The 25,615-nt window shown below is 40.2% G+C and overlaps 1 protein-coding gene across 3 annotated transcripts in view; it reads left to right on the top strand.

Moving 5' to 3' along the window:
- The first annotated feature begins 2,704 nt into the window (after positions 1-2,704).
- XRCC5 (X-ray repair cross complementing 5) overlaps positions 2,705-25,615 on the top strand; it is an 86,798-nt gene continuing 63,887 nt past the window's right edge. Inside the window, exons 1-9 of one of the 3 annotated variants that reach the window (XM_027566993.1) lie at positions 2,705-2,878; positions 7,119-7,232; positions 10,050-10,233; positions 11,181-11,229; positions 11,755-11,877; positions 14,712-14,903; positions 17,985-18,099; positions 19,295-19,433; positions 22,538-22,650. In XM_027566993.1, coding sequence (XP_027422794.1) covers positions 2,858-2,878; positions 7,119-7,232; positions 10,050-10,233; positions 11,181-11,229; positions 11,755-11,877; positions 14,712-14,903; positions 17,985-18,099; positions 19,295-19,433; positions 22,538-22,650 — 1,050 coding nt within the window. In that variant the 5' untranslated portion in view covers positions 2,705-2,857. Of the gene's footprint in view, positions 3,254-7,118; positions 7,233-10,049; positions 10,234-11,180; positions 11,230-11,754; positions 11,878-14,711; positions 14,904-17,984; positions 18,100-19,294; positions 19,434-22,537; positions 22,651-25,615 lie in introns of all 3 variants that reach the window. The other 2 variants (XM_027566975.1, XM_027566985.1) reach the window with 2 other exon arrangements.

Here is a 25,615-nt window from a genome sequence, read left to right on the forward strand (position 1 = left end):
TTCCTAGGCCCAAGATGGAGCCACTCCTGCCTAGGTCCCACACCAGCAAACCAAAATTTTAGATCACTTTTTTATCCCTTTAAATGCTCTGCTTGACCAGAAACACAGTACAATTGTCCCTAGCATCAGTGGGGGATTGGATCTAGGACCTCTGGGGAGACCAAATTCCGTGGATGCTCAAGTCCCGTATAAAATGATAGGAGAGTTGGTTCTTTACGTCTGGATTCTGCATCATCGAATTAAACGAACCAGGGGTTGAACTTGATCCACAGTTGGTTGAACCTGTGGTTGCCCAACCCATGGATGTGGCGGGCCAACTGTGTGTGTAGTCAGCCAGCTCCCAGACAGCAAGCCAGCTCTGGGCTCTATACTTATTTCCTTGTTCCTTCTCATTCCAAACAAGGCTTACTATGTGCCCCACAGCTAATTAGATATTTTCTATTTTCCTCTTCCTTGTTGGTTATTATCTATCCTATAGAAGCTTCCTGCCTTTGTCCTATTTTGTGATTCTTTGAATCTGCTTCAAAAAGTGTTAAATAAAATCTGTATCACTGGCATTGTTTTCTTTAATCATTTTTAACAAGCATTTTATGTCTTTTTAATGGCATTTAAAAATCACATCAACATGGAACATCACTGCTCACATCTTTCTGGGATATAAACTTATTTCATATCTGTACTTTGTTAAGATTTTAAACTAATTTTTCCAATTGCCCATATAAACATCGTTACACCTCTGTCAGAACACAAAACCTGCACATTTTAATTTTGTATAATGTTCATAAATTCATCACTTATGTAGTTCATCAGAGCAATATCAGAACAATATCAAACTCGAATACATTTCAGCAACTTAAATTGTAATTTCAAGTTAAAATTTTTTACTTGCCTTTGTTAACTACTCCAAAGGGAAGCTTAGTCTACACTACAGCTAGAGTTTAAAATATCCCTGCTGTTTCAGTTATCTCTTGTTGTGTAACAGGTAAAACTAACTGGATTAAAATAACAATCATTTGACTTATTTGCTCATAATTCGCAATTTGGGTGGAGCCTGATGGATATGACTGGTCCATATCTCTCTAATACTAATGAGAAAAAAGAGAGAAGGAAAGAGAGGCTACACACAAGATAAAATCATGGACATAAAGCATAGAGATCTCCTTCACCATGGTGTCACCAGTAATTATTTAACTGTCATACAAAAAATACTTTAATATTTCAGCCTTAAAAGAATTCCTTGAATCAACATCTAGGTGAACTTCCTGAACTCTAAAAAGCACAGTCTAAAAGCATCTGACTGTCCTGGCTTCAGTCTGTTCGTAATTTGGGTTCCCTCAAGATCCCTCCCTCATCATGGCCTCCCCACATCTTTCCAGCTTCACATCTGTTTTTCTTAAGTCTGATTTTCAAGATGATTAGACTTAATGTTCTAGGTTGGCAGACACTTGCAAGTTGCTAGATCCTTTGTCCAATCAGCCATCAGCTTGTGGGCCATTTGGTACAGAAAATAGCGTTTTCTGTGCGAGGTTCAACTTGGGCCTGCCTCCCTCAAAGGGGCTGCAGGCTGGACAGTTTCCTTTGAAAGGGGGTGGGGAGATTGTCAGGCACCGTAATTGACAGCTGCCACTTCTAGCACATATCCCTAGATTCTTCTTCTTGAATTAAACCTCACTTCCCCCTTTCCAAACTAGGTATGTACTAAGTCACTTCAGTCCTATCTAGTTTTTGCGACTATATGGGCTAAGCCCATCAGGCTCCTCTGTCCATGGGATTCTCCAAGCAAGAATACTAAAGTGGGTTGCAGTGCCCTCCTCCAGGAGATCTTCCCCACTCCGGAATTGAACCTGCCAGTCTTATATCTCCTGCACTGGCAGACAGGTTCTGTACCACTACCACCACCTGTGAAGCTCAGGGATACTCTGAAGTATTGGCAGATCTTTAGCAGATGCTGTTCATGCCTCCAGGCCTATATACATCCCACCTCCTCTTAAAGAAAGAATGCTGTTTCCACTTTTGATTGCCTGGAAACTACTTTTCCTTCAGGAACTGGTTCTAAGGTCATCGCACCTGCTGTCTTTCCTTATCCTTCTTATAAGAAGAAACATAATTTATTCATGCTCATATACAAGTAAATCTAACTCCAGATCTCTGACATAAAACGCTGTGTTATTCTCAATGTGAGAAAAGGAGAGTGACTCTTTCGGAGAAGAGATTCCTATTTACCTAATTCTAGAAATTTGGGAAGTTCGAAGACCACAAAGTCCCTTCAGTTCAGTTCAGTCGCTCAGTCGTGTCCAACTCTTTGCAATCCCATGGACTGCAGCACACCAGGCCTTGCTGTCCATCACCAATTCCCGAAGCTTACTCAAACTCATGTCCATTGAGTCGGTGATGCCATCCAACCATCTCATCCTCTGTCGTCCCCTTTTCCTCCCGCCTTCAATCTTTCCCAGCATCAGTGTCTTTTCAAATGAGTCAGTTCTTCGCATCAGGTGGCCAAAGTATTGGAGTTTCAGCTTCAACATCAGTCCTTCCAATGAATATTCACGACAGATTTCCTTAAGTTCCTTAAAGTGAAAGTGAAGTCGCTCAGTCGTGTCCAACTCTTTGCGACCCCATGGACTGTATAGCCTACGACGCTCCTCCGTCCACTGTTCCTTAACCAGGGGACAAACGCAGTGAACCCGCGCATGCTCAGAGTCTCGACGCACAATTTCCCCGCCCCTTTCAGGCTCCGCGGGAAGCCGCTTTTCCTGCAACACTCCAGGCACTCCGGCTCCGAATCCTGTGGAACTGAGTTTCGGCGCCGCAGGTTCCCGCTCGGAAGAGGCGGTCGAGGCGCTTGTGGGGCAGCAGCATGGCGCGGTCCTGGGATAAGGTAGAAAGACCATTAAGCGTGGGCCTACGTCTATGCCTGGGGTCCGGAAAAGGTGGTTCGGCAGCAGGAATCATGGGATCACGGCGGTGCCATGGAGTGAGGAGGGGAGTTCCCGGTGGTGGGCTGATCGAGCGATGCGCTGTGAGAAAAACTGGGCATTTGGAGTCTGAAAAATGGGAATTGGAGCCTCGCCCAGTCCCCACCCCCGCCGCCTCCTCAGTCCTTCCGTGCTTACTTTATCGCCACCGGTCCACATTCTGTCCCCATCCCACTCCGACCTCTCCTCGGTACCTCTCCATCTCCAGCCTGCCTCCAACTCCTCCATTACTTCTGAATCTGGTTTGTAAAAATCTGTGAGGATGGACGTTAGTTATGGTAAGCACCAATCCCACAGTCTCGTAAAACATCAGAGAGGGATTGCAAGTGAAATAATTTGAAATGTAAAACATTCTTATTGTTGTTGTTTAGTCGCTAAGCCGCGTCTGACTCTTGCAACCCCATGGACTGTTGCCTGCCAGGTTCCTCTGTCCCTGGATTTCCCAGGCAAGAATGCTGGAGTCAGTTGCCATTTGCTTCTCCAGAGGATCTAACCAACCCAGAGATCACTGAGCCACCTGGGAAGCCCCGTTCTATTATTACCTCTATAGTAATCGAGTATCAAATATTTTGCATTTATTGAAAGCTTACTCTGATGAAGCACTGGTCTAAAGGTTTTATTCCTGTCTTACTTAATCTTCACAACAAGCCCAGAAGTTGAAACATTTTTTCTCCTTTACAGTTGAGAAAGCAAAGCTTAAAAAAAAAAAAAAAAAAAGCAAAGCTTAAAGAAAGTGATTAGCCCCAAGGTCACCCAGTCCATAAGCAGTAGAATCCGAATTTGAACACAAGCTTTCTGCTCTCAGAGCTCTCGAGAATGTTTCTCTTGCTAGGAATCGATGATTCTCAGTGACCCAGGTTAATAACGTATGGTGATGAATTTTTTAAATAGTGTTTTCAATATAGGCAGAAAGTGGTACTTGTCTCTGAGGGATCATAGAGGTAGGTGTGTTCAGAGGAGTTGTTCATTCATCCATCCATCTGTAATCTCAAGAACTAGGCCCTTTATTAGGCAACTGGTATACAGATAAGATTGGAGAAGGAAATGGCAGCCCACTCCAGTGTTCTTGCCTGGAGAATCCCAGAGACGGGGGAGCCTGGTGGGCTGCGGTCTATGGGGTCACAGAGTCGGACACGACTGAAGTGACTTGGCAGCATACAGATTAAGATAGGAGTTGGAGCAGGTGATCCCTAGTGCCCTCACCTCCCCATAGGGAAATAACTGATTAAAATGGTTATAAACATATGCCACGTACCTCCTTTATTCCTTTCAGCTGCTGAAAACTTTCAGCTAATAAAGCAGATGTTTATAGCAGGTGGACTTATAGCAAAATTCTAATACCCTCGTGGCTTCAGTGTTTAAATGGCGGGCGGGGCGGGGCGGGGCGGAGGGGGGAGGTTGGTCACTATGCCACTCAGTTTCTTTTTCCTGGTTTTCTTCCTGCTGTCAGAAAAGAACTTGAGATACTACATAGATCATTCTCTGCTTTCAGATAAGAAGTTCCATACTGTGAAACCCTTTGTTGACATTTTTTGGATAGCTGATTCCTGGCAAAGGACCTTTAGTCCTCTTTTTTTTAGAGTTTTCTTTTTTTAAAGTAGCTTTATGAACTTATTTATATATTAAGTAAGTACAGCAGCATATTTGGGGACTCTATAACTTTTTTAAAGATTGTTATGCTCAGAGCATTGAAAGTATGGGATGTAAGTTTTTTTGCTCTCAAAGGAATTTCTCCAAACATGCTATTTATAACCTGGAGCTCTCTTAATATTAGTACATTATGTTTAATTTTTTGTAAATTAGGGGAAAACTTAAATAGTCTTTCCTTTCCATAGTTTTGCCTTGCCTGAGATGTAACCAAATTAGATATCATCTGTAATGTCCCTGATAGGAGCTCACCCAGGTTTTTCAAAGAATTCTAGGGTCAGGAGATAGTTGTTTCAGAAAACAATTTCACTGATTACTTCTAGGTATCATTTTTTCTTCCCTTCAGTTTAGTTCAGTCGCTCATTCGTATCCGACTCTTTGTGACCCCATGGACTGCAGCACACCAGGCCTTGCTGTCCATCACCAATTCCCAAAGCTTACTCAAACTCATGTCCATTGAGTCGGTGATGCCATCCAACCATCTCATCCTCTATCGTCCCTTTCTCCTCCTGCCTTCAATCTTTCCCAGCATCAGGGTCTTTTCCAGTGAGTCAGTTCTTCGCATCAGGTAGCCAAAGTATTGGAGTTTCAGCTTCAGCATCAGTCCTTCCAATGAATATTCAGGACTGATCTCCTTCAGAATGGACTGGTTGGATCTCCTTGCAGTCTAAGGGACTCTCAAGAGTCTTCTCCAACACCACAGTTCAAAAGCATCATTCTTCAGCGCTCAGTTTTCTTTACTCTCACATCCAACTCTCTAAGTCCAACTCTCACATCCATACATGACTCCTGGAAAAACCATAACTGTGACAAGACAGACCTTTGTTGGCAAAGTAATGTCTCTACTTTTTAATATGCTGTCTAGGTTGGTCATAATGGACTCAAATCAATTTCCATGTAACTTCCATCTGTTAATCCTATTATCTCTCTTGCAGAGCTGTTTTTTTGTAACACAGCTGTCAACTATATGAGGATAACAGTCAGGTTCCTCTAAATCTTCTTGTCTGGTTCAAATAGCCATTTTTTTCCACCTGTTCCTCTCATCAAAAATGCTCCAGATCCTTCTCTAACCTGCTTATTTCATATTCGGTTGTAGTTAGTCTTATAAGATGTGATGGTCAGAACTGCTCAGTTTGTCAAATGTGGTCCAGTCAGTACAAAGCATAGGTGAGACTGTCAGTCAATGTCAGATAATGTTAACTCTGGAAAAGACTTTAGATCTCATTTAGTCCACTTAGTCCAACAACTGCTTCCTGCCTCCACAGATTAGCAGTGAAGTTAAGTGATGTGCCTGAGAATGTAGCTATTTGGTAAAAAAGATGGGACTGATTCCAGGTCTCCGGATTGCTAATCTAGTCTTTTTTAAAAAAAAAAAAAAACATTAAACTTGTCTTTTCCTTCCATGAATTTACTACAACATTGAAAATATTTTTTACCGTACCATTTAGGACCAAAAATATTTTAGAGGGTGGGATAGGGTAAATATGGGGAATCTACTACTGTGGCCATGCCATGCTGGTGACATTTTATAATCCACCCTGAAATTGTGAGCTGCTGTTTGTTTAGGTCTCCTCCAACCCAATTCAGTTAAATTTTGGATGCCAAATGTAGGGCTTTACATGTATCCGTTTTACTTTCAGTTTATGTTTGCCCTATTTCCTTAGTCCCCAGTGTGCATGATTACTAGCCAATGACTAGAGTCTTTATTTGGTTTCCTCTCCCTGCGATTCCCCTCATTCACAGGACTTACTCCTACTCATCCTTTAGTTCACCCAAGGATCGTGTCTAGAAAGTCTTTCCGCTTCCTTACCTGTCCTCTATCACTTCCACTAGTCTTGGGTAGATGCCCCTCCTATGTGCTGTCTCAGTGCCCACTGCATACCTCGGTCATGGAATATTGGGTCATTGGTGTCTGTGTCCCCTAGAAGAATAGATTTGGTGTCTTAGTCTTCATTTTAGATTCTCAGTGTACAAACTGATTCGAATTATCGGAGTATATCATTTTAGCATATATAGATTGTGACAGTCACCTATTGCCACAAAAATGCTTTATGACAAACTATACTCCAAATCAGTGGCTTGCAACAAAGGCATCTGTCCTCATGCCGTAGGGCTGCAGATCAGTTGAATTTTGGGTTTGATGGATTCGGGGCTGAGCTGGGCTGGACTTAGCTCTTGCCTGCAGGTTGTTTTCGGATCTGCTCCCCATGGGTTTATGCTCAGGCTCAGGCCAAAGGAGCAGCAGCTGCTTGGAGCATGCTCCTGTCCTGGCAGGTGAAATACTTTGTAGCTTTCAGAAATAGCAGGACTATTTAAAGTTTCTCCACAGTAAAAATTCATATGTCTTACATCCATTCTCTACATTGAACAACTCCCCTCCCTTTATCATGCATCCCCTGAATATATGAGTGAAATAAGCAAAGGACATGTCCTTTGTTTTATTTTTTTAATGACCATTAATATTTTCTCACACACTCTCTGGGACTTCGTTTCTAGGCAGCAGTGGTGCTGTGTATGGATGTGGGCTTGGCCATGAGTAACTCCTTTCCTGGTGAAGAATCCCCATTTGAACTAGCAAAGAAGGTGATGACCATGTTTGTGCAGCGACAGGTAAGATTCAGAATGGTCTTGAGCTTGTAACTCATGGTTTAACTGTCTATGGCTTCAACTTAGTAGTGCAAGATGCCCGCTTCTTTATGTTGTCCACCCTTGGTATTTGGGGTAATCTGAGGAGTTATTCTTATACACACTCACGTGCAAGTCCAGCTGCCATTAGAGCCTGATGTTTTTTCTTGTCTCATTTTGGCTCCTCCACTGGATATGGCAGCTTTTCCGAAACAAGAGGCAATGTAATGTTTAAATATGTAACTGCTATAGCTAGATGACCTGGGTTTGAATCCTTGCTCTGCCATGTCACTTACTAACCTTGTTATCTTGATTAAGTCTTTCAACTACCCTGTGCCTATTCCATTTACCTTTTACTGGTTACAAACTACCCTCCCAAAACTTAATGTCTTAAATGACAGTTAAAAAAAAGTCATCCCTTGTGGTTTTGTGAGATAACTGGGTGTCTGAGACGGGTAGTTCTCTCTGAGGCCTCTCGTGAGGGTGCACTCAGTGGTGGCTGGGGCTGAGTCATCTCAAGGTTCGGTGAGGCCCTACCTATGCATCCAAGATGTCTCAGTCCCGTGGCTGACAGTGTTGCCTTCTGGTGGCTGTGTGCTCAGTTGGGCCTGTCCCCCAGAACCCTTACATGTGGCCTCTCCGTGTAGCTTGGGATGCTCAGTATAGCAGTTGGTTCTAAATTTCTAAGACTGGATATTCTAAGAGACCTGGTTATGTGACTTTTATGACCTAGCTCTATAAGACCCAGAAAGTCATTTCCACTGCCTTCTGTTAGGTCACTTAGGTAGCTCACGTTCAGTGGGGGAGAAGGGGGTGGGAGCTGGACTCCCGTGCTGTTTTCAAGAGTAGCCTCTAGGTTCAGAGGGAGGAGGAATGGATGGAGGCCACTTTGAAGACGTGATGCCGCAGCGTCCTTTGTGTCAAAAGGGGGAAAATAATAGTACCTCTAAGAAGAAAGTGTTTAGAACAGTACTTGGCGTATTGTAAACACGGTATATGTTTTTATTATCATTATTACTACAGTTACTCATTTCTGCCCTTTCCACCTGGTTTGACTGCTGCTTTTGCTAAGTCCATGAAGCTCTGCTTCATCCACTGCTCTGCCGGACACCTCTGTGCTTCTTCTGGGTGTTAGCTTTTCCACTTGGAACTAGTACCTACCACCTGTCATCCTAGAGTTTTTTTTTTTTTTTTTTTTTTTACAAATTCTGATAACCTGAAGCCCTAATCTAATGTCTTAAAGAAGACAAGGATGCTCTTAACCCCATTCTTGGTTATAGTAATTAGTGTCGTGACACTTAAGTAGTGGGGTTGTGGCCCCGTGTACTGTGTGTGTAGTTTTAAAGAGTAACAGTGCTTTCAGTCATTATTTGTGGCTCTGCCCCTTGCATGGGAGTCAGAGTGAATCTGGAAGGCCAGGAGACAAAACCTGGTACCACTCCATGCTGCATGCAATTTCCCTCCCCTCTCCTGGCTGAGATTCTGTCATCAAGTAAGACTACCTTGCGTCAAGATGAATACTTGTGTGGGATACAGCTAGAACTCTCACTGGCCCGCCCCACCGGTGTGCTGGAGATATCTGAACCCCAGCAACTGGGACCTTCCTTCCATGTGCAACTGGCGGTTGTAGCTGGAATTGCTAACAGAGCAGAGAGAGATGAGGAACCACAGAATCCCACCCTTAACCCATAATGCAGCATTCTTCTTACCAATGGCTTATGTTAGTGAGCAGGGGGGAACAGGACTGCGTTTTGTGTCATACTATGTCTTGTTTTTTAAATTTCATTACGAAATGCTTTGTAAAAGAAGCAAGTACAGAGAACAATGTAATGGAAAGCTGTTTTCCCATTGTCTAGAGCTATATCGCCCTAAAGTTTTACACTATTTGTTTGATTTCTTTTCTTTCTTAAAAAATCTTAAATTAAGGCCTCCTGTGTGTCTCCTCCTAACACTTTTCTTTCCTCTTCCTCCCCTCCTTTCCTCAGAATTTTCAGTTATTACTGTGCATATTTTATACTTTGGTTTAAGTGTATTTGTAAATAATATTTAGTATTGTATGAAGCTCTCAAAAGTATATGTCATAGTATTATGCAGTACATATAATTCCACAAGTTACTTTTTCTCAACCTTATGTTTTTGAGATTTATCCATGTTGGTAAACACTGAACAAATTCATTTTTTTTTTTAACTAGGGTATAATATTCCATTGTTAAATATTTTGCAGTGTGTTTTTGGATTCTTCAGTTGACTGTTTAAAGTTTTGCCCTGTTATGAACAGTGCTGAAGTGAACTTGAACTTTCTTGTCCCTTGTTGTCTTGTGTACATGTGTAAGGGCTTCTCTATAGTATATATACCTACAGGGGAAATTGCTGGGATATAGAATATGAACCAGTAATTTTCTTTTAATCTCTGGAAATTTTCAACCAGGGATAGTCATTCCAGAAAGACAGACTAAAATCTTTTCAAATCATCTGTAATTAGTTTTCACTGAGAATGAGAGTCTGATTTGGGTGGAAGCACATCAAAGAAACTCATCAAAAGCAGTTAGTGCCCACCCATTCCTCCACCACAAAGTGTGTTGAAAGGACAGGACCTTTAGTCAATGAAGAAGTCCACTTAGAACCTAGGAACTGTCACTGCCCATCAATCCCAGGGGCCAGTTAGCCCAGTATCCTGTTGTTGCCAATGGCCCCAGGGGCCTCCCCAGGGGAAATATGCTTGTCTTGCTCCCAGAAGGTTAATTATCTAATGGCCTCCAGGTGATATTGTATGATTTGCAGCCCTCTCACGTACTTCTGTAGGTGTTTGCTGAGAACAAAGATGAAGTTGCGTTGGTCCTTTTTGGTACCGATGGCACCAAGAACGCCCTCGCTGCTGGGGATCAGTATCAGAACATCACAGTGCACAGACATCTGATGCGCCCGGATTTTGACCTGCTGGAGGACATTGAAAGCAAAATCCAGCCAGGTTCTCAGCAAGCTGACCGTATCCTTTTTTCAGCCAGAGACGACTCTGAAGAAATTTCCTTTAACCTAGGGAATTGTCATCTAGTTCAGTGAGGTTCTTTAAGAGTCCTTGCTCTGAGTATATGGACATTTTTGGCGCTGAGGACATCATGGATGTGAAGCACATTAGGACTTAGTGTGAAATAGTTACACATTAACTGGTTGGGTGGGTGGACTCCAAGCCCATTAATTGGTTGGGTGAGTGGACTTTTAATTACACATTAAAAGGTTGGGTTGGGTGCCTGGACTCCAAGCCCTCCAGTCTGCCCTCGTGACGTTGAGAGGATGGGAAGTATCAGAAGTGTGTGTGTTGACTGTGTGCAGAAGGCATGGTGGTGGCAGTAGTTAGATATGTTTGGACGTAATGCTGTACAAAGAGTACAGCCTTAGCGTTCTCCTAGCCTTCCTGCATAGAGGATATTTGTATGCCAAAAATCAGACTGATGCCCCAACTGTGAGACTTAACAATTTCTTCCACAGGTGTCCTGTTCCTCTTATTTTTTTAAACAGTGATGCCATCTCTGGTCACTGGGAGGTGCTGCTGTGCTGGGAGTGACTTACAGATGCTACATTATGGCTCACTTCATGTGTAAGAATGGGCTGTAATCACAGAAGATAAGTTCTCAATACAGTAAAATGGCATCATAATTTTTCATTAAATGAGTGGAATATGTGAGATTACCTTTCGGCTTACTTCATTTTTCCTGGTTGTATGTTTTAGGAAGTCTACTTTGATTTTTAATATATATATGGATATATGTTACTGAAATAAACTTGGAAGAAGGGCACTTGGGCAAGTACTTTTAAATCATCACACAGTCAGCCCAGTGTCCACAGGTTCCAGCACTGGGTCTCACTGGGGAAAAGTTGCATTTTGGGGGGATAAAGGGACTGTTTGACGTTATCTTCTGCCCTTAACTAGCTGAGTCCTGGATGCCCTCATCGTCTGCATGGATTTGATTCAAGAAGAAACTTTGTAAGTATCTCAGCTGAAGAGAGTTGGAGATGAACCTCTCAGTGTGGAATCAGACTGTTTGGAAAATGAACCCTTGTACGGTTGTAGTTGTGGTGCCCTGCAAACCCAGGGATTGAACCCAGGTCTCCCGCAATGCAGGTGGATTCTTTACCGTCTGAGCCACCAGGGAGGCCGGGAGAGTTCCTTGTTTATATTCTACCTTCTGAAGGCTGGAAGGGGATCCTTTTTATCATAGTGACCACACCTTTAACTGAGGTGGTTAAAGTTCGGAAATCAGAGACTTAATATTTCCATAATGCTCAAAAATTTTGCCTAAGATGTTTAAAGTGTGAGTCACAACTTTGTTGATTATGTGTTTAGTAAGAACTTAGCATCAACAGCATGTGGACTTCTAGAGTGTAATCACATTGTTAACTGGAGCTAATTGGTTCCTTACCCTTTTTCTGCTCAGTGACCAAGTACATTTGAATTTGTAGGAAATGATTCAGAAGAATGATTTGTTAATGTGCTGACTCTGTCTTCTAGAGGAAAGAAGTTTGAGAAGAGGCATATTGAAGTGTTCACTGACCTCAGCAGCCCATTCAGCAGAGATCAGCTGGATATTATAATTCATAACCTGAAGAAATCTGGCATCTCCCTGCAGTTCTTGTAAGACCATACAAATAATAATTGTGGACAGCTCTTGTGCTCTCATGATGCAGTGATAGGACCCCTTCATAGAGCGTTTGGTTTGCAGGAGTCCTCTCTGCTCTTGAGTCAGAATCTGCCACATTAATAACTTCAGCCAGCACTCATTGATTACTCTCTGTGTTCCGGTAACTCTTCTGAGTTTTGATGATAACGGGATGAAAGTCACAGTGAAACATGGGAATTTAGCTCTGTAGCAGACTCAAAGAACTGAGGAATTAGCTTGGAGAATCTCAGGGACGGGGAAGCCTGGTGGGCTGCCATCTATGGGGTCGCACAGAGTCGGACACGACTGAAGCAACTTAGCAGCAGCAGCATTAAGATCATTCAGTTCATCCCCTGTCTACATAGAAGACTTTACTCAACAGTTACCAGATTGGTAGTGTCTTCTCTTAAATGTCCTAGAGAACTGTGTCTTAAAGACAGTAGATGTTTTTAGGATAGAGAAGAATGTCAACTTGGGAACCATTTTAAACACATATGCTTATTTTTAACTCATTTTCAGATCTAAAGGATACATACACATTTGTAAAATGTAATTTGCTGTGTGTTTTTACAGATGAGGTAACAAACTTAGGGGGAAAATATATTTCATAGTTTTCTAGGGAGAGAGTCCCTCCTCTCTCAATAACTTGAATTTCCCCTCCAGGTACTTTATTTTATATCCCTTACAGAAAGTTCTTTTCACTACATTAATCCTTCCTGCTCCATCTAAAACCTGTTTTTCCTTGTCCTATTTTTTGGTAAAACCAGAGTGATAGTATAGAATGTTGAATTATTAGTTTTCTGAGGACACTCATTTTTCAGACTGAAATCTCTACCAGGAAGCCTCCAGCTCCGAGTGGTAAGCCCACGGCTTCTTTAAAATGTCTGCCCTGGGGAATTAAGAACCTCTCTTGCATGTATGTACTTCTTAAGACTGCTGAGGGGCATCTCCTTTCTGTAGAACTGTAGAAAAATAGTTCAGAATAAGCCATCAAGCTGATACTTGTTAAGATGGTACTTCAGAGAAATTAAGTGCTTTTTAAGTGATTCTTCTTACTGAGTCGAGGTTTTCTCGGCACTTCAAAAGCCCAGCGTGGTTTCTGTTCCCTGCTCATAATCTCAGATGTCTTTACATCCTTCACACGTCCTGTACTTCTGTCAGTTTCACTGGAAAGGGCTACTTTTCCTTTTGTGTGAGCAATACTGTAATCAAGCTGAGACAGAACAGAGCCTTTTCTTCCACTGGCTTGGTATTTGACTGGTTGTTTATAAAATGCTGATTGGATTGTTTAACTCTCTCTTCCTTTGCTGCAGACCTGTAGCATCCAAAGTAGAGTTTTGGGTTTTCTTGTTTGGTGTCTCCCATGTATGATTGATTCTTCTAGTTGGACCAGACCTTCCTGATCCTTGATTTTCATCATCCCTTCTTCCTGGTTGATGCTCTGGAAGCAGCAATAGTCTCATGAAACATGATGTGCCATATCCTGCTCCCTGGAAGCTCTTTTTTCATGTAATGCAGGACATATACATCTGTCATGCAAACAATATGTAGAAAAAAATGTAAATGGGAAGCTCTGTTTTAATAATGGCAAATAAAATGATAAAGGAATCACCTTAAAATCCACATGGGGTCACTAACAGATAATGTTGAGTAAACTGAAGAAGCCATTTGGGTTTCCAGGGACACAGTGGGGTGACATGCTACAGTGGAAAGAACCTTGCTCTTTCAGTCAGATGACCAGGTCTTTGCTCATCTTTAGCTATGCGGCTTTGGCTAAATTATTTTGTCTCTCTATATTCCATTTCTTTTCAAAAGATGAAGATAGAAATCTCTACCTATAATATAAAGATGAAATGAGATTGTTTATATGAAAGCATTTATAAAGTGTCATATAGATTATTATCATAAAATGTGTTTCGTTGGTTTGCTTTTCAATTTGTATATTGATTATTGACTATTCCCATGACTGTTGATCCCAATCTAGTTTTAGTCTCATTTCAGTCAAACAACTGGAGTGAAGCAAGAACAAAACTGGTTTTACTTATTTCTAGCAATTAACTGATTTCTGTATAAGAATTTTATATCTAAAATAATGATGATAATGTTTGTGGTGTAAGTATTTTAACACTTTATCTTACTGATCTTTATAATAACCTTGAGAAATCATTAATGGGCATTTGTTTGTTATTTTTGTCTGCCTAGAATGTCACCCAGCTTTTTTCTAGGAAGCATTTCTTCCTACTCTTTAACCTTATGGCTTGAATGAAAGCTGACCTTCCAGATCTGGCCCCCAGGTTACCATTGATTCCTGCTTTTGATGTTGTGCTTTTTGAATTGGAGAGTAGAGGGTTAAACCCTCAGTCCCTCTTTGGTAGTAGAATTGGGCTTTATGCACTTGAGGGTGTTCAGAAGCTATGTGGAGGAGAGAGCAGGCCAGCATAAAGGCAAATGAAGATGAAATACGGAGATAGAGTGAAAGGCTCACAGAATCCCTGTGGTGTTTGAGACTTTGGATCTAGTCATCCTAAGGCCATGTGCAGCCTCACTCTTTGAATTATTTTGTTATGTAAGCCAATAAATATCCCCCATAAAATCCAAACCAAAGAGGTTTCAGTTACTTGAAACTGGTAAGAGTACTGGCTAAGGTAGCTGAGTGCTATTTGACAGCTGAGAAACGTAAAGCTCAGAGAAGTTGACTGACATGCCCATTTTCTCACAGCTAGTGAGTGACAGTTACAGAATTGGAACCCAGTTTATCATTTGGCTTCAGAACTTGTGTTCTTAACTACTGCTGATCTTTTCTTGGTAGTTTGCCTTTCCCGATTGGCAAGCAAGGTGGAACTGGGGACAGAGGAGATGGCAGCTTGCTCTCAGACCACCATGGGCCTTCCTTTCCTCCAAAAGGAATCACCGAGCAGCAAAAAGAAGGTATTCAGATGGTGAAAAAGGTGATGATGTCTTTAGAAGGTGAAGATGGGCTGGAGGAAATTTATTCCTTTAGGTAAGAAGTGAAAACATTGTCTACAAATTTCAGTTGTAAGCATATTCATTTCTCTTTTGATCAGAGAGCTCTCTAATGCTTTTCCTTTCCTGAGCCATTCTTGAATTAACAGTTATACTAACACTTTAATAAATACTCTGGTTTTTATTAAAAAAATGGTATACCAGCCTCTAATCCTTTTCTTTGAAGTTTGCATGGTTGGCACAAGGTTGCTCCTTTATTTCCAGGACTGTCAGGAGAGGTTGGAAATATATAGATATAATGAAAGATTTAACAAGTCAAATGATAAAAGATGAGGTGGTAGATTTCTTCTTTATGCCAAGCTTGGGATACATTTCTCAGGCCCTTCCTTGTCATACACCTAAAAAATATTCTTAATTATAAAAGTGGTATCAGATCTGAGATAATACTCAGTATCCTCTTGTCCTCTGATTTAGGTTTGGGAGGCAGTATACTATAATATAGTAATTTTTTGCCATTTATTTATTTATTTTTAGCTTTTTGACTGTGCTGTGCAGTGTGCATCCGGACCAGGGTTCAAACCCATGCCCGCTGCCGTGGAAGTGCAGTGTCTTAACCACTAGACTGCCAGAGAAGTCCCTATATATAATAGAGTGATTTTTTTTTTTTTTTTTTAAAGCTTTTGTCACAAAATAGTTTGGTCAGGCAAACACAAAACAAAACCCCCAAATTTATAACCTACTTATTCCATATGGGCTTTGTAAAGGCAAGAAATGTGAAATCCCGGAAGTACCATGTAACAATAAAGCAAGCTGCTTTTTTCAGCCATCCAGAGATGGTGGAAGAGACTGTTATTCTCTGTTGGAATTGGATATGCACTTAGTTTGAGCAAAGAACATGACAAGGGCCCCTGGCATCTAGAATGGTGTATATTTGAGGGGCTTGATTTGGTAAAAGTGGTGGCGGCATACTCTACTGCACAGTATTCCTTTTTTAGAGTTTCAGATTTTCAGGAATACTACCTAATGTTAAAGAATTCATTTCAGTTTATCAATAAATACACAAAGCACGAGCCTTTTAAATAAAATTCTTAATTGTTGAAGTAGATCAACAATTAAGATTTTTTTGAGTAGTGATAGTGTATATCTGCTCTAATTTTTCTTCTCAATCACAATTTTTACATAATTCTAATGAGCTATAGTTGATAAGTGATAAACCTGCTTTTCTAAGTATAGATACTCTTGGAAAATTGCAGGTAAATGGGGATTTTGGAAATTAAACTGTAATTTCCCAAGGGATTGGTGAAAGAATCAAAGAGGAATCCTATAAAGTGATGTTTCTTTGTCTTAGTATATGTTCTAATTGTAATACATTCGAATGTGTTTTTCTAAATTATTCTCTCAAATTTGAACATGGCTTGCTTTAATGTGGGAATACATGTCTGAAGTGAACACGTTCACCATGATATTGAAAGAATTATCGGCCAATAAAATTATTGTTAAGAGTTTCTTACAGCAAGGAGGGAAATTACTATGTGTTGTCCTCACCTTTTTTTAAATGTTTTTTTATTTGGCTGCACTGGATCTTAATTGCTGCATGCAGGGTCTTTAGTTGTGACACATGGGATCTAGTTTCCAGGGTTAGAACCCAGGGCCTCTGCTTTGGGCGTGCAGTCTTAACCACTGGACTACCAGGCAAGTCTCTCTTCCCATTTTTGAAGCTATGTTGATTTCAGGTCTCCCATGAAGGTATGGATCAGAACTTGGCCATCTGATATAGTAGCCATTATCCATAGGTGGCTACTTAAATTTAAATTCAGTAAAATTACATAAAATTAAAACTCTAGCCCCTCAGTCATACTCTCCACAGTTCAAGTGCTCAGTAGCCTACTGTACAGGCACAGTTGGAAATACAACACTTCCCTCATTGCACAGAGTGCTACAGGACAGCCCAGTGCTAGGCTTATTCTTATCTAGAAGATGTTAGTGGGAGATAACGTGACTTCTAATTTGGGGAGGTTCATATCTACTGCAGAATTTATCCAGTTGTTCTTAGATGTTACCTATAAAATGCTGATCTTCAGAACTTCCCCTGGAACAGAATCCAAACCTCTTGATTATTTTAGACATGACTCATAGTACAACTAGCAATGTCCTGTGAGGCAGGTGAAACCTGATTTCAGACCCACTCCTTCTTCAACGAATACAAAGCCAAGGTGTACCATAAGCTTTGGAGCAGAGTATCAGGTAGAATATCTACTATTCATTGTAAATTGTTCCTGAAAATCGGAGTCTCTTGAGGCCTGTTTGTCCGTAACTCTGGATAATGCCAGATAATCCTTAGTGAATTCCATAAGTTCCACCTCTCGCATGTATTTTTCTTTGCTATATTTGATCAGGAACCAGATGAAAGTAGAGTTGATCTTCACTAATGTTCAAAGGAACTAGCTCTGTACATTGTGTTTGCTACTTCCCAGTTCCCCTTCCCTGCCGACTGAGAAACGTAGGATTATTATATCTGCTTTATTTTAAGACAGTATGGACTGCTCAGTTCCTTTATCTCCTGAAAGATCATTTTCTAACTCTCTCCACAATGTGCATATACTCATCATGTCTTTTATTTAAGAGAATGGAAACGAACTAAAGAATTGCGGAGTTAAATGACATTGAACAGTGACATTATAGGATGGAGCCCACCCTTTGATATCCTAGAGTAGGGCTTTTTATCCTGAGGTCTGTGATTTTAAGGGAGTTGTGCAAATGCATTTATGAATGTGCTTGTATCATATCCTCACAGTGTCCTTGATCCTGAAAAAAAAAAAAAATGTTACAAACAACTGGCTGAGTTGAAAGAAAAGATTGAATGAGGGAAGATAGAGATGTTCCTTTTCACCTGTTAGTGAAATTCAGCTGGGATTCAGCTCCTTCCTCAGCCAACTCATTTGTACTCTGGCTCTCTCCCAACTGAGAGTTGCCACAAGTTTTTGCTTGTCATCACCTGCTGTTCCTCTCTTTATGATCAACAGCATCTCACTTCTCAGTCTAGAAAACTAAATGCAACATCCAGCAAAGGTTAACATTTTAAAATTGCTGCTTTCATAATACATTTTTCTTTGTTAAGTGAGGCTCTGAGACAGCTGTGTGTCTTTAAGAAAACTGAGAGGCGTTCCATGCCCTGGTCCTGTCAACTGACCATTGGCTCCAATTTGTCTATAAAGATTGTGGCTTATAAATCGGTAAGTGGTAGGTACACATTTTTTAAAGAAATGTTACCAGGCAGACAAATGTGCTTATATAAGAAACTGGCAATTCATGTGTGGGTTATTCAAAACCATAATTACTGCTTCTCTAACTGCTCTCCCTGTTTATTTCATCTCTATTTAGCTTTTATGTAAAAAGCATACTAGGAGAGGAACTTTTAAGAATTGTCTGTAATAGAAGTTGGTTCCCTCCTCTTTCTCTTTCTCTCCATTGACAATTGATTGTTAATCACAAGTTTCAAGTCTTTCCCTCTCCTTTTCTTTTTTAAAAGAAAGAAAATGCATTAAAAAAAAGAAAAGTTGCATTATTGTAGTATTGTAGCAGAAATACAGATACAAACCAGAGTTAAGCTCAGAGTTTTTAAAGCTCAGTCCCATCTAATTCAATTATAAATGATCTGGTAGTAATAGCATCTAAAAAATATGAGTACATTTTGACCTATTAGTGTGAAATGGCCTCTTTGTAGCATATGTGCATAATAGCACACTTTCAAAAATGAGTTGTTTTTGGTGATGACTTGATGACATACCAGTTTGAATGTCAGCCTCTGATCCATGCCTCCACATGACCCTCCTTGCCTTTTTTCTTTAAATGTACAAAATAAATATATAAACACACTTAAATATATAAAATGTAAAAAGCATGTTTTTTTATAAACTGTTTTTTTTTTCTTTTAATATTCAAGGACTTAATTCCAAAGCATACTACATGCATGAGCACCATGGAGGTACTTCAAGGCCTAGAATAGTGTCCCTGAGAATGAGAATAAGTCTCTTGCCTTTTTTTTCCCTTTTGGTAGCTTCTTTTTCGTATTTTCTTATTGATTTCTGACTACTGATAGACTGCTTTCCCCTTTCTTCTCTATTGAAAAAGTATGGTAACAAAATGTAGGGTCTTCTTTTATTAAACAGTCTGTGGGTTTTGCATAGAAAGTGTTTGAGTATCTATGAATATTAATATTTATCTATGGATTACCCTTGGGGAAAATAAAATGTAGAAAGGATTATAAAATAAAATTTCCACAGTAAGCCAGAGACGACAAACCAGTGTAGCTGGAGTGATTGTTTTGGATTTTTTTCTGTAAAGCAGAGAATGTATTAGTTTTTCCTCTTTCTTCAGTCTGAATCCTGACTTTCCTTGTTTTCCCTTTATTTTTCTTTCGGAAATCAGATTACACAGGAGAAGGTTAAAAAGTGTTGGACAGTTGTGGATGCAAGAACTCTGAAAAAAGAAGCTATACAAAAAGAAACAGTTTATTGCTTGAATGATGATGATGAAACTGAAGTTTCAAAAGAGGATACTATTCAAGGTATTATGCCAGTGAGAGTTTCACTGTTTCCTGGAAGATTTTCTTCAAGATGATATGAGGCAGGCTAGGTTTTGTATTGTTATTTGTCTAGAGACACATCTGTGTGAGGGAATCATGGGATGCTGGGTTCTGTAACTCATCTACTGGGGTTTGGGCAGGGCTGTTCTGAAACAGGAGTATGCTCATGCATTCGGTCTCTCTGGGTTTTATTTATTTTTAATTGTTGATGATTGCTTTACAATACTGGTTTGATTTCTATCATACATCAACATGAATTAACCATAGGTGTACATATGTCCCCTCCCTCTTGAATCTGTCTCCCACTTCCCACCCATTCCCACCCTTCTAGATTATTACAGAGCCCCAGTTTGAGTTCCCTGAGTTGTATAGCAAATTCCCATTGGCTGTCTGTTTACATGTGTTAGTGTATATGCTTCCATGCTACTCTCTCCATTCATCTCACTCTCTCCCTCTTCTCAAGTGACAGGACTTAATACTTGGCTTTGTTTTGAAGTCTGAAGCTTACTAGCTAGGCAAATGCTTATATTAACATGGGTGAAGCAACTTTTTTTGCGAATCTTTGACTTCCATGGTGATCATTTTTCTAAATGCCAATTTCAGGTCTCATAATGTGCCAGATTAGCTCCCTTAAGGTAATTTAGGGGTTAAAAAAATTATTTATATTTGTCATGTTGCTTTATATTCATTGGGATCTTTAGAGTTGTACTTCGTATATTTATATGCATTAGCTCTGTAGAGTGTATTTAGATCATGTCTCTATCCAGAGAGCTTAGAAGCCAGCTGAATGTTCAAGAGCTAAAGTGATAAGATACCAAATGATGGTTAAGATAGAAGCCAGAGTCTTTATATAATAAATTTATCACCAGACTACTATGTGCTAAATAGTCTCAGTATAATTTTAATTTACAAGCCTTGAAAAAATTCCTTTTATCTGTGTGGCATTGTATCACAGTGTTTGTGTATATTTATATGTTTTGCAGGGTTTCAGGGGGTAGGAGAGTGATTAAAAGTGGTAATGGTTATGCCTCCTTTCTTTGTTCTCATGAGTTATATTTAGAATGTAATTACCATCCCATCATCTCTACTAATTCTTTAATTCAGCTTATCGGTAGAGTGTGGTTAAGAACAGAAATTTTGGAGTCAGACTGGTTAGAATCTTGGCTCCACTACTTGCTAGTCATTTAATCCTAGTATAATGACTGTCTCATAGTAGGAGGATTAACATGATTAAGGGCATAAGACCAGAAAAGTAGAGGGCCTTCTCAGTGATACTGAGTAGTTGGGTAAGATGTACTGGGCATATACAGATTCGTGGTCAGAGCAGTATATAAAAGACAACCTGCATTTTCTCTTTTAATCTTCACAGCAAGCAGTGAAGTAGGCACTCTTGTCCCCATTTTACAGATAAGAGAACTGAGGCTGAAAGACATTCATTAACATGTGCAGTATCACATAGTTAACAGCTAGTAGATTTGAACCCAGGGCTGCAAGAGTCTGTGTTTCTCCATACTATTCTGAGTTAGGAAGGGTTCTGAATGATACACTGAAGAGTTGATGCTTAATTTTGAGAGCAGCATGAAGCTGTTTATAATTTTGAGGAGCAGAATCTCAGAGTTGTGTTTTAAGACGATTAATAGGACATATGGATATAGGATGGATTGGAAGGAGAAGGGACTAGACATGAGGGTGCCAATTCTTTTGGTTGCAAGCAAAGAAAGCAACTCTGGTTTATCTTAGGCAAAAAGCAAATTCATTGATAGAGCAATGGAGAGGAAAGAGTTAAATATGGTTTAAGTTTAAAGAGTATAGGTGAGTAGCTTTTCTCTCTTAGCTTTTTGCAATTACCCACATGCTTCCTTTGCCTGTCCCCTACTCTCTACCCGCTAATAGGTAGAGTTCTCTCTTCTAGATAGAGGGATTAGTTAATACAAGCAAAGACTTGTCGTATTTGTAGTCTGTTCTCTACTTTTGGCCATATACAAAAGTTGCAGTACTTGATTTGCCCTTTAAAAGATGAACCAGAAAACATGACACTTTTAACGAGAAGTTTCAAATTACTCTTAAACAATTCAAGTAAGATGTCTGAAAAAACATGTACTACTCTTATGTGCCATGTATTTCCCTCTTAATTTTTTGTTGACATTTTTTTATCATTAGCTTTTATTAAGACATATAGAAATGTGTTTCTTTTTAATCAAATACTTTGCATGAACAGAGTGAGAGGGGCTAATAAATAAACATTGGATCACAGAATCTGCCCACAGACACACACGTTTCTTTGTTTCTTCGAGTGAAGATGCACGCATGTGCTTTTCCTTTTTATCCGCCCAAGGTCAGACTCCTTGGATTTTGATGATCTTTCTCCCTATTAAACATACAATACTATATAGTGAAAGGGCTCAACCGTACATAGAACAAAGACCCTGAAACAGGGTTGGAGTTTTTTTAAGGAGCCAAGAGCCTATATGTGTATGAATACCCTAAGTAATTAAAAATATATATATAGACAATCCTACCCCAGAAATAAAATAAATTTAAATGCAGAAAAATATCCAGCATATCAATTGAATGTTTCTGAATAGAAAAATTTTGGCATCTTCTGTTAGGCATTTATAAATCTCCAGCATCCATTTTTGGGAACATTTTGTTCTGAAATTTTCCAATAGGAGTTTTTCTCTGTAGATTTCCAGGTTTCTGAATAAATGTGTTCTTGTTATTATTTGTACAAATCATGATTATACTTTATAGTCATTCATGGTTTATATTTGGTTGGTAACTAGTACATTGCATTTGCTGCTGTTCTTTCTTCTAGGCTGGATAATCATCAAGGTAACTAGATGGCAGAATATGCTACTTAAAAAAATATAATTAGATTTTAATTATCTCTATATTGTATATGTTTGTGGATCTGCTGCTTCCTTTCCCTCATTGATCACAAGGGACAGAAATTTGATTCCAGGGAACAGTATATAGAGGCTTGATCCGGAGTGTGCATATATTGTTAATGTATATGTGGGGCCAATTTCAGCTTGTAGAAAATGAGGCCCCATATGCTTAACAGATGCTCTTCTCTTGTTCTCCAGGGTTCCGCTATGGGAGTGATATCATTCCTTTCTCTAAAGTGGATGAGGAACAAATGAAGTATAAATCGGAGGGAAAGTGCTTCTCTGTCTTGGGATTTTGTAGATCTTCTCAGGTAAAGCACATATTCTACTAATTGTAAACAAAACAGACAAGCTTTTTTCTCATTATTTGAAATGGTGTGGTTTTGATTGGACCTTTTATGTATACTTATTTCACTTTTAATTTTTCTAAATGTAGTTTGCGGTGCTACTATCTTTGATTTTTGAAGATTGAAAATCAAGAGGTGGAGAAGTCAGCATAAATCAGAAGAACAAACTCAATGAAAAGTCACTTCTTAGCTTTGGTGTCAGTGGTAGCTCATGGTAGCCTTAAAGAAACAGCAACCAGTTCTTTGCTGTTGTATTCCTTTCTCTAATTGTAAACTGGAATGTTTTATAGGAATGAAAGTCTAGTTGGGTTTTGAATGACCATAGATCTCTTAGAATATCATTGATTTATGCCAGTCACCCTTCTCAGTGCCCAACAGAGATCTAAGATGTGAAGCTTGTTCATAAGTCATCTGTTTTTAGACTGCAATACAGAGATGCAAAATAGACGCATTGGGAGATGAAGTAACTCAGTGAAGGCTGTGAGATACAATACACGGTCCTAGAAAGAGTCATTAAAGATTCATAGAGGTCTTAAGTGAAATGTTCTTGAAATGTACTTGAATAAGTAGAAAGTGCATCTTTTCAGGCGTTTTAGAGATGAAGAGATTCTTGTTGGCTCCAGAAGAACTCAAGTGAGAATTAAAATAAATATATTCCAGTATACCAGATTTGAACTTCTTCATGTTGCTCTAGCATGTGGTCCTTGTGTAAGTCAGTGTTAGAATAATTCGGTGAAGTTGGGGAGAATGTGTTTCATGATATGCTCAAACTGTTAGGTGCATTTTTAAGATTCATAAGCCAAAAATTGAGAATATTTACTTAAAGTCAATACAGTTTTAATGGTGAGATTAAATACTTTTTGGAAGTTGAGAGTCTCTAACAAATTACAATCAACATACTTTTCTTTAAAATTATTTACTTTGGGAGGAGTGATTAAACTTAAAATTTATGTTTATTAAAGTCAGTGCTTATGAGGCAAGTGAAACAGAGCCTCCATTCAGACCTGCTTGTAGAAACTGGCCTCTTGGGAACTAATTCCAGATAGGCAGAAAAGAATTGCCTATCTAAAACCGCTACAACTGTAATTCAGCACTCAAAAAACTTAAATCATCTGTGCCACAGTGGGTGTGGGGGCCCATTTAGTTAAATGATGAAGCAAGAAAGAGTGAACTGAAAAAATACATATTCCATTTAAAGAGAGTTTTATTCACTTAAACTGAAGTTTTAAGTCATGAAGTATTTTCTAAATCAACTTTTTTTGATGTTAAGCTCTAAGTTATTTTTATCTTAAGTACATTATCAGACAGATACAATAGAAATAGTCATGCTACTGCTACTGCTAAGTCATTTCAGTCGTGTCCGACTCTGTGCAACCCCATAGACGGCAGCCCACCAGGCTCTGCCATCCCTGGGATTCTCCAGGCAAGAACACTGGAGTGGGTTGCCATTTCCTTCTGCAATGCATGAAAGTGAAAAGTGAAAGGGAAGTTGCTCAGTCGTGTCTGACTCTTCTCGACCCCATGGACTGAAGCCTACCAGGCTCCTCCGTCCATGGGATTTTCCAGGCAAGAGTACTGGAGTGGGGTGCCATTGCCTTCTCCAAGAAATAGTCATAATAGCTACCATTTACTGATTACAATATTACAGTCAGTATACTAAGCATTTTATGTAAATTCCCATTTAATTCTTGTTATAACCCTCTTCAGTTCAGTTTAGTCGCTCAGTCGTATCCAACTCTTTGTAACCCCATGGACTGCAGCACACCAGGCCTCCCTGTCCATCACCAACTCCCAGCGTTTGCTCAAACTCATGTCCATTGAGTTGATGATGCCATCCAACCATCTCATCCTCTGTCGTCCCCTTCTCCTCCCACCTTCAATCTTTCCCAGCATCAGGGTCTTTTCAAATGAGTCAGTTCTTCGCATCAGGTGACAAAAGTATTGGAGTTTCAGCTTCAACAACAGTCCTTCCAATAAATATTCAGGGCTGATTTCCTTTAGGATGGACTGGTTGGACAACCCTCTTAGGTAGGTGCATGATACATACTTTATATATTAGGAAATTGAGGTTCAGAGCTGTTAGATAATAGGCCCAAGGTGACCCAGTTCGAAGGTGGTAGAGATGGGTTTTGAACAAGGTCTCTCTGACTCTAAAGCTATGCCATTAATCAACTGTGATCTGTGCACCAGTAGACAGGCTCATTTTTGAATAGTCTAGCTTTTATATTTGGAGAAGGCGATGGCACCCCCCTCCAGTACTCTTGCCCGGAAAATCCCATGGGCAGAGGAGCCTGGTAGGCTGCAGTCCACGGGGTCACCAAGAGTCGGATACGACTGAGCGACTTCCCTTTCACTTTTCTCTTTCATGCATCGGAGAAGGCAATGGCAACCCACGCCAGTGTTCTTGCCTAGAGAATCCCAGGGACGGGGGAGCCTGGTGGGCTGCCATCTATGGGGTCGCACAGAGTCGGACATGACTGAAGCGACTTAGCAGCAGCGGCAGCAGCTTTTATATCAGAGAAGGCAATGGCACCCCACTCCAGCACTCTTGCCTGGAAAATCCCATGGACGGAGGAGCCTGGTGGGCCGCAGTCCATGGGGTCACTAAGAGTCGGACACGACTGAGCGACTTCCCTTTCACTTTTCACTTTCATGCATTGGAGAAGGAAATGGCAACCCACTCCAGTGTTCTTGCCTGGAGAATCCCAGGGACGGGGGAGCTTGGTGGGCTGCTGTCTGTGGGGTCGCACAGAGTCGGACACGACTGAAGCAGCTTAGCAGCAGCAGCAGCAGCAGCAGCTTTTATATATATGCTTTCGTGTATTGTGTTAACAAATGCATACACAGCATCTTAAGAAGGTTTTTCCATAGCAACTAAGGTAAAGTGTACGTATGTACCTTCTAACAGACTAGTAATTAGCTTTAAATA

The sequence above is a fragment of the Bos indicus x Bos taurus genome, chromosome 2, assembly GCF_003369695.1.
Source record: "Bos indicus x Bos taurus breed Angus x Brahman F1 hybrid chromosome 2, Bos_hybrid_MaternalHap_v2.0, whole genome shotgun sequence".
Classification (NCBI taxonomy): Eukaryota; Metazoa; Chordata; class Mammalia; order Artiodactyla; family Bovidae; genus Bos; species Bos indicus x Bos taurus.